The following is a 9,003-nucleotide window of genomic DNA, read 5'->3' as shown; positions in this document are numbered from 1 at the left end:
AATATACTATTATCTACATATGAGACCCACCAGTCGCAGGATTATGTTATCTTAAAAAAAGACGGTAGAGACACGTGGAGGGGATGAAGATACCTAAAGGAATATATGCCGAGCCGAGGAGTACCGGTTTCTCACGACTGTCAATGTTTTGCTTTGCCGTGAAACAGTTTTACTCATCAATCTTCATTTCCTTGCCCCCTTTTATTGACCAGTTTCAAGGGTGCTTGGTTGCAATTATTTATGATAGCCAAGATGATGACGGCTCTTCAGGTATGACTCTTTGTGCTACTGAGCCATTTTCCATATCCCGAGGTATTTTGATATCGCACGCACGCTTCGTTGCCGAATGAGCCTTGCCGGGGACCGAAACCGTAATGGAAGAAATGGAGATTCGGTAGGATTGGAATACCTGGGCGGGCTGCTTAAAATCCGACGTTGTCACGCTCATGGAATATTTGAATATGCCCGATATATTCCAATGAACTCATGAGCGTCTTGAGGTCACCAAAGAACCACGGGCCTGCTTTGCTTTATCAGTGCCACGAGTAATGGAGGACGAGATGTGTCATTGGCAGTTTCCAGGCCAATATGGCAGAGGCAGCCGGAAAGTTGCCTGATTGGAGTACGTTCAAACTATTTCAAGTACCATGCGGCACAGCATCAAGGGCAGTGGCTGTTGACATGAGATATCTTCGAGTGGAATATCTAACCTGTTATACAGATGACGGTCGCGCCCTTCCATCAATGACATAGAGGTCTGAGACAAACGAGGTAGATGAATCAGCAAATAGGGCAAAATGAAGCATTTGTGCCGCATAAGCGGAGGTGGGGAACAACAAATCCGAGGTATGTACGTGCCAGTGAGCCTATTAACTGCAAGTGCCGTCCATGGTTGAGTAATATCAAATCAATGACCATCTCTCCTCATTATAATACATTAACTTGTTCAGGTTCCTGCTGAACAAACGCACGTCCTCGTTGCAACAGATACCACCAGCGACACTGTTGGGTTAGCCCTCAATGAAGCTCACCTGCTCACAAATGCCCGGCAGCTATTACTAAGAAGCCACCGGCGCTTCCGCCCCTCTAGCTGAAAGGGGCAAAACCGCCACGGCTCGGTGGCGGCCCTTGTGCAAGCGCCGAGACCGAAGATTATGAGACGAAGACATTGAATAGCCCAGGCTCGCTCATCTTCGGACGGGGTTTCTTTTGATCACTGAATCCGAATCTTTCGATACTTGCAGCAAGCTCCGAGGAAGCTGCTTGATGAGGAAGACATGTCTCCCGGATCAGGTAGCATTGATGAGCCGTCTCTACCTCTGACCACTCCTCCAGCATCTACGGACCGAGGCCGCACACCGCCGTCGCCGCACCCGCGCCGGAAGCCGGACAGATCGTGTGTGCTATGCCACCGGAGGAAGATCCGGTGCGATAGGCAGACGCCGTGCTTGGCATGTGTGAGAGCTCGTCTCACGTGCACCTATCCGGTCTCTGATAAGCCTATTCGTCGGGTTCGCAAGGCTACCATAGCTGATGTCGCGTCGAGGATCTCGGACCTTGAGAAGACTATTGTAGCGGCGTCCATCGACCATGGGAATACAGCACGACGATCACTATCGGCCAATGCATATGCCAATACACATGTGTCTGCGTCGGTGGGCTTACCAGCGAGCCTGCCGGTAAGTCCTCATGAGTCTCCCCAGGAGCCTCAGGAACTTCCTTCAGAGGAGGTCCTGATCAGGAATGGTACCTCAAGCCAATACTTCAATGAACTTCTTATTTCCAAGGTGATCGAAGAGGTAAGCTTCGTCTTGGTAACCTGTTTCCTTCATTAACAAGCTAAAAGCAATATCCCCAGGATCAAGACAAGTCCTCGCTGCTGCATACACCGCGCAACGAGACCAAAGAGCAGGATTTTGACTCACCCTTTAGTCTTATTGGCTTGCTATCCAGTCCGTCCGTCTTCGAGGAAAAGGAGAGAGGATGGAGGCTATCTCGACTATGCGCCACTCAGTTATGGCATCTCTTTGTCCAAAACGTCGATGCCACCATGAAACTACTGCATATCCCTACAGACGAAGTGACTATTTTCACCGCCATCCACCAGCCTGAATCCGTAGCCAGCGACGTTCTCGCCCTCGTCTCAGCCGTATATTTTTCGACCACTCTGACACTGGAGCCGGATGAGGCTCAACATGTTCTTGGTGTGGACAAGTCTACCGCTTTGCGCACGTTTAAGAGGGAATTTCAGATGCACCTGTCAAGGGCAGATATGCTGGAGAACCCAACAGTCGTGCTGCTGCAAGGGCTCGCCATATATTTGGTATGTTCTCTGCTCTTGCAACTGGGCCCGAGATGAAAGCTGCTAATACGTCAGTCTAGGCATCAGCGCGAGCTTACTACCATGGCAGGGGCATCTGGATCCTGAATGGGCTTGCCGTGAGAATGGCACACTCCATTGGCCTCCATCGAGACGGAACCAAGCTAGGGATGTCGCCCTTCGAGTCTGAAGTTCGACGGCGGCTGTGGTGGCACTTTCTGGCGAGGGATTCAAGAGCCGCAGAGGATCACGGCATCAGCTCATGGTCGACGGTCCCCAGTTACGACACAAAACTGCCGCTCAATGTGGACGATAGCGAGCTCCGTCCAGATATGAGGGAGCTTCCGCCTCCTCACAATGGATGGACCAAAATGAGTCTTCAGTTGACATGCATGGAAGTAGCCCAAACGCTGCAGAACATGGCTAACCTCTCCATGACGCCTTCGGGTTCGACTCCTAAAGAAGTCATCAGGAGTAACATGCTCAACCAGCTCAGGTCCCGTGTTGAGCACTACTTAAAACCGTGCAACCCGGTGATACCGGTACAGAGGATGACCATGAAAACGGCCCTCGCCATGGTCCACAAGATCGACTTCGTCACGCGGCAGCAGCTTGCCAACATGGAGAATCCCGACAAGCGCAACGCATTTGCCACAGAAGCAAATCTGCTTTCGGCCCTGAGATGTCTGGAAATCCACCTCGAGCTGTGGAGTGACGAACTTCTTCGTCCATATCGATGGTGCATGTATGGCCATCCTCAGTATCACATGCTGCTATACGTTCTCTGGCATCTTTGCGTCTGTCCCACCGGCCCCAGCGTTGACCGAGCTTGGGTCGTCGTCGCGAGGACATTCGAGCTGGAGCAAGTGAGGCTCTCTACGGCCGTTTCTGGACCGGCACTCAAGTCCGTCATCTTGAAGAGACTGCACAAGAAGGCCGAATTGATACGGCAGTCGGTGATGAACGGAAACGATGCCGCAACCGCCATGGCTAGGGCGGATGAGATGCCTGACGACAACGAGATGGTTAATCTTCCACAGGAGGCGATACTGGATGTCCGACGTTTTGACGGAGAAAACGTGGACTGGAGTAGTTTGATGCAGAATACCATGCCCGATTGGAACACACTTGTCGAGGACTTGCATCTGGACTTGCACGATTTCTCAAGCTATTTTTGATGAGGGACGACGCGTACACGTTTATACCCCTTTCATGAGGGCGCATTTAAATGAAGTTATATATAGAGATTCATTAATAATATTCAACGTTTGGTTCTGTACCCAATACATATGCTAATGATATAACCCATCAACACCATTTATATGCTAAAATCTTGCGTGTATGCCATTCCGCAACGATGATCTACAGTGTGCCACTCCTCAAAAGACAACTCTCAATTTCCATCCCGTCCTGTGGATCCTCGCCGCCAAAACAAACGTCGTCCCGACAATACAAAAGACGCCTGCAAAGACCTTTGGCCCCACCCATCCTATAGGTTCCTCAAGAATGGCGCCTGAGATGGGATTCGCCGTAAGGCCACCGACAGAGGAAGCCAAGAAGATCAGACCGGTGCGGAAGCCAATCTCGGCTGGATGCGATATTTGCACGACAAGGGCGGCGATCAAGGCAACATAGGCTCCCGAGAAGAAGCCGTAAAGGGTGGCAAAGGCAATTCGGGCACCGGTTGTCGCTGCGGGGATCCAGAGACCCAGGATAAATATGCCAGCCAGATAGCAGACGGAGACAAAGATGTTATATCGACCCCATTTGTCGCCAGCAAGGCCGGAGAAGACACGGCCGAACAAACTGGAAAAACGGACAGTCAGCAAGAAAGATCCTTAAATAGACCGACATAAGTATGCTTACCTTCCGGCGTTCAAGATGGGAATCAGGTATTGCACCAGATTAGGGTCCATGCCGGCTTCGGCAGCCTCGACGGAGATGTAATCGATCGGGACATATTGCCCAAAGGTAAACAGCAGCAGCCCCACAGAAAGACAGAAGAACTGGAACTCGGTAAAGGGAGTAAGCATCCGTTTCAAGGTGATGGGCTGAAACTTTGGCGGGTTGTGCGTTTCAACCGTGATGATGGCGACAATGAGCAGAACGAGGATCAAGAAGGCCGAGATTCGCATGGACCAGCCGAAGCCGACCTCGTCGATGAGGCGGCTGACCATGATGGGGAAAATCACGCCTCCCAAGCTCGAGCCGGTAGCCAGAAGTCCGTAGGCGGCGCCGCGTTTCGTGGTGAACCATGTCGCGATGCTGTTGAGGGCTGTTTCTTTACGTTAATTTTGCTGGGCGGAGGACGAGAAGATGTGCTCACCTGGCTGGAAGATGGCAGAGACGCCAATGGCACTGCAGACACCCTGAGAGAGGAGGAGCTGGTAGTACTCAGTAGAGATGGACGTCATCATCAAGCCAAAGACGTGAAGAAACGTCCCGCCAATGATGAGCCAACGAGGGCCGTACTTGTCGTAGATGAGACCAATTACCGGACCCAAGGCCATCATGAAGAAGATTTGCAACGAGGGGATCCACGAAACAGTACTAGCCGAGTACTCTTTGAGAATCGTAGCCTCGTAGTAGTCCTGGAACACGCCAACACCTTTGTGCAACTGTTAGCCTGGAGTAGTCCTCCATGTCGGCTCTTTGGGCACAAGTGAACGTACTGTTGATCCATCCAAAACTGCAAAAAGAGGTGCACCAGGCTCCCAGCACCACGAGCCATGCTCGAAGGCCACCGTTTGGAGGCCCGTTGCCAACAGGCGCAGGAGCTGCGGCTTGATATCCGACCCCTTCTTCTTTCGTCATAACGGGCTGTTCGCGATCAGAGACATTGTTGATGTCCTTTTCGAGGACGGCGATGCCACGCTCGGTATCATTAACGTCCTCTAGCGCGGTGCCGCTGGAGTTGGAACTCGTGAACATGACGACGACTTTGAAAGGCGACAGATGAAGTCAACGAGATTCAGAGAGTGATAATGGAAGGAAGAGCCGTCGGAGAGCAGGATATCCGTTGCTTCGCCTTGGTCTTCGACTTGCCGAAGCACGGGTCCGCAGCCGAATAAGGTCACTTGTCGCTGATCCACACTGGGTTGCGACCTCACGGCGAAGACATGATATTATCTGTAGTTGTCAACTAAAGGCTTAAGTAGACTTCCGTCGTTACTAGAACTACTGCCGAGCCTAATAAAAGAACCAATTGCCATTTCCATGACAACTGAAAGCTGAATAACCCGAACACGGCAACACGAGACTAATTTTTAAGGAGGCCCGGCCCATCAAGGCGGCCGAGACCGAAGCGGGTGCGAGCGACGGGAACGGCCCCCAAAAGCGCGAGTCGTCGTCTCACATGGCCAACAAGAGGTCCTATTCTGTTGGCTCCTGTGGCTCAGGGCATTTTTCTCCTGCTTTGCACGCAGTGTTTGCGCTATGTAATGGAAGTAGTTCTCTTGATAATAATGAACATTAGCCGCTGTCAAGGTTGTCATCAGACTGGATAGAACCTGTGCCTTCTTCTGCTTCTTCTCCCGATCAGATATGCCGACGCTCTGCAGCCGAGTTTGGCGAGAGAGGCGAAGAGACTAAAATGAATTCTCACAAGGCGGCTCGCGAATAGGGAAGTTTCTATGCAACTGCAAAGAACGGCTAGGTCCTCTTTTTCTCAGATTGGCTCTCGGAAGACCGAAGCCTCTCGGCCAATCTCACTGGGCTGGCGCGCCAGGGGTAAAGGTTTAGCCTCGTTTTCCCATCTTGCAGCCGCATGAAAATATATTGCGGTAGGTACAAATACGGGAAATTATTCAGACACTTTGCTCTCACCGCATCGTTGATAAGGTCAGAGGCTTTACATCTTCTGTGTTCCACACATAATCAAGGTTCGTCAAGATGAGTCGTCGAAGATTGCCCCTTTTTTCGTAGCGGAGCATGGTGATGTCGTACAAGAGCTAGGCGGAGACCATCAGCAGCTCTGCAGATGCCCCCATCCCTCTTCAAACTGCAAAAATGATACCCCGCGTGTGTCTGTTGGAACAAGTGTGTCACCCAATGTGGTGGCAAATGGCAAATAGCAAGAGCACCCCTATTGGCACTGGGCAAATGGTCTATAGCCACTGGGTCTAACTGAACAAGGCGCTAGCGTTTGACCGGCGCCACGCTAGACTGAGGGTACATCTCCAAGTACTTGATTAATGAGCGCTATACCTCAGCACTGTAATTGCTCTCTTACAGCGCTTTACAGCGCAAGCACTTCGAGGGATAGTTGCAGTGCTGCGATTACTGCAATAAAACGCTCTATAGCTGCTGCAATTGCCATGATTAAACGCTCTATAGCTACTATAGTTGCTGTCTACTACCTACTTATATGTAGACTATTTACAGCTACTCTGTACTGCAACTACTATAATTAAACCTGACGCTTTATAGCGTTTACACTCTCTATCTGCGGCTGAGGCTACTGCACGTAGGTACGTTAATCCTTATGGAATTGCTGTGAGACTGATGTACTTTCTGTCTGGCGCAGCGCTATCGCAACCTTAAAGGCTCTAGCGCGGCGTACCCAGTGGCTATAGACCATTTGCCCAGTGCCAATAGGGGTGCTCAAATAGCAACGGTTGGGAGCCGCCAGAGTGTCCACCATTTCCCGATCCAGTGCATCTCTGGCATTGAAGCTTTTATCAACTAGTAACACACTCAAGCAACCCCATATTGTTGCTAACACATGTAGAGCCCAATGGCTAGCGGGCGGAGTAAGTACCCCGTGAGTCAAAAGAGCTTCCACACACGTTCAAAGGCTGGACGAGGCGGCGGTTTAAAAACGGTCGGCTATGGAAGATTTTGTTTACACGTCAAACCATGTTATGTCATATAGCATCGGCATCAACACGTCGTAGAAGACTCTCGACTCTGGAATAGGTACAACACTTGTGTCGGCCGATCTTCATAACCAAAAGTGCCAGGTGGCATTCGAAGTCGTGAGACCTGCAGCTCGCCTCTATGACTAATAGCCGGCTTGTAGATGACGGCGTGAGTCATCGCTCCTCCTCTTCGATTATACAGTCCGCGCAGGATCTCGAATTAGAGACATAGGGCTGCGTGCTTATCAATCTGTATTGCATTATATAACATCATCAATTGACCGTCGGCCTCGGCCCTCATTGTCGAGATGCTTCCGGGCGATTGTGTGTTCCAAGCTTGCGAATAATCATCAGCGAGCCTCTGGATAGGTCAGGGTTACGACATCCGAACACACGCCCTGTCAGATTCGGATTACAGCTGCTACATCAGCCCACCGGGTATTCGCGATTAACACGAAGCAGTGATTGTCTGATACCCGACCCGATCATGGCCCGCTCATCGTCTTCTCGAGCCCGCCTCCGCGAGCTTGTCCCGCGCCTCAAAGTGGGAGCCTGGCCCACCGGCCCGAAGAACGGCATCACAGACGTCGCTGGAGTGCTGGTCCACACACAATCTATCCACAACTCTGATGGCTCTGTCAATACTGGCGTGACTACCATTCTTCCTCGTAAAGATTGGTTCAACAATGCATGTTACGCCGGCGTGTTCCGTTACAATGGTAGCGGAGAAATGACAGGCAGCCATTGGATCGAAGAGACGGGTCTCCTCCACAGTCCCATCATCCTGACGAACAGCTTTGCCGTTGGCAACTGCTATACCGGCATCTACCAATATGCCATCGAGAAGCACGGTGCGGCCGATGGAAGTGTAGACTGGTTTCTACTGCCCGTGGTAGGAGAAACATTTGACGGCTTTCTCAACGACTTGACCAAGTTTGCTGTGACACCACAACACGTCGTCGATGGTATCAAGGCAGCCTCTTCCGACCCGGTCCCTGAGGGCAACACCGGCGGTGGAACAGGAATGCTGTGTCAGGGGTTCAAGGGCGGCACTGGAACCTCAAGCAGAGTGGTGCCGGGCTATGACAGCAAAGGGAACGACAAGAGCTACACCGTCGCAGCGCTGGTCCAGGCAAACTACGGACGAATGCAGCATCTTCACATTACGGGAGTTCCTGTGGGAAGGATCCTCGCTGCGGAAGCTGAAAAGAACAAGGAGGCAGCCAAGGCAAAAGCGGAATACGACGCCGCCAAGGATCAACGCGACGGAAGCATCATCATCATCCTCGCCACAGATGCTCCGTTGAGCCCGATCCAGCTGCAGCGTCTGGCCAAACGCGCCACTGGCGGTCTCTCTCGTGTCGGAGGTTACGGCCACAATCCCAGTGGCGACATATTCATGGCATTCAGCACGGCTAACGAGATTCCTGTGCAGACTGTGGGTGCAAACCATAGGTCTGTTGATCCATTCAAGGCCAATCCCCTGCCCACGGAGTCGATCGACGATTCGACCATCAATGCTTTGTTTGAGGGTGCTGCCGATGCTACTGAAGAAGCCATCTACAACACTTTGTGTATGGCTGAGAGCTTAACAGGGTTCAAGGGCTTCCACGTAGACTCTTTGCCTTTGGACAAGGTGAAGAGCATATTGGAGAAACATATGACGTTGGAGGCGGCAATCAAGCAAGAGTTGTGATGGCGGTAACTGATTGCCGACTACTACGTTGCCATGGAATGGCGTGTAATTGGAAAGCGGCCACTAGTATTCATCATTTATCATAGCTTTCTTTCCAAATATGCAAATGCTCTTCCTTGATCAAACAA

The 9,003-nt window shown here is 51.4% G+C and overlaps 3 protein-coding genes across 3 annotated transcripts; 2 read left to right on the top strand and 1 right to left on the bottom strand.

The window, feature by feature from the left end:
* Window positions 1-1,238: 1,238 nt before the first annotated feature.
* On the top strand, window positions 1,239-3,541 carry BBK36DRAFT_1183195 (hypothetical protein). Its single transcript, XM_024896344.1, has 4 exons — window positions 1,239-1,799; window positions 1,859-2,290; window positions 2,383-3,276; window positions 3,364-3,541. Exons 1-4 carry the CDS (start codon window positions 1,278-1,280, stop codon window positions 3,496-3,498), a joined length of 1,983 nt encoding a protein of 660 aa, XP_024746521.1. The 5' UTR covers window positions 1,239-1,277; the 3' UTR covers window positions 3,499-3,541.
* Window positions 3,542-3,699: 158 nt separating this feature from the next.
* On the bottom strand, window positions 3,700-5,134 carry BBK36DRAFT_1127375 (MFS general substrate transporter; the record flags this gene model as incomplete). The annotated part of the gene is made up of 4 exons (XM_024891494.1): window positions 3,700-4,126; window positions 4,187-4,595; window positions 4,647-4,928; window positions 4,993-5,134. The coding sequence occupies 4 exons, from the start codon at window positions 5,132-5,134 to the stop codon at window positions 3,700-3,702; spliced, it is 1,260 nt and encodes a 419-aa protein (XP_024746520.1).
* A 2,532-nt stretch (window positions 5,135-7,666) lies between these two features.
* On the top strand, window positions 7,667-8,875 carry BBK36DRAFT_59793 (DmpA/ArgJ-like protein; the record flags this gene model as incomplete). Its single annotated transcript, XM_024898329.1, has 1 exon — window positions 7,667-8,875. The coding sequence occupies one exon, from the start codon at window positions 7,667-7,669 to the stop codon at window positions 8,873-8,875; it is 1,209 nt and encodes a 402-aa protein (XP_024746519.1).
* Window positions 8,876-9,003: the final 128 nt, after the last annotated feature.

Source organism: Trichoderma citrinoviride, assembly GCF_003025115.1.
Source record: "Trichoderma citrinoviride strain TUCIM 6016 unplaced genomic scaffold BBK36scaffold_14, whole genome shotgun sequence".
Taxonomy (NCBI): domain Eukaryota; kingdom Fungi; phylum Ascomycota; class Sordariomycetes; order Hypocreales; family Hypocreaceae; genus Trichoderma; species Trichoderma citrinoviride.
Note: the sequence above shows the minus strand (reverse complement) of the source record. Positions and strands in the feature narration are given on the sequence as shown.

Bases quoted from the DNA above. Each gene is read 5' to 3' on its own strand.
- BBK36DRAFT_1183195 (XM_024896344.1), top strand. From the start codon at position 1,278: ATGTCTCCCGGATCAGGTAGCATTGATGAGCCGTCTCTACCTCTGACC. The intron at 1,800-1,858 runs GTAAGCTTCGTC...CAATATCCCCAG, and splicing joins TTTCCAAGGTGATCGAAGAG to GATCAAGACAAGTCCTCGCT. The intron at 2,291-2,382 runs GTCGTGCTGCTG...ACGTCAGTCTAG, and splicing joins ATATGCTGGAGAACCCAACA to GCATCAGCGCGAGCTTACTA.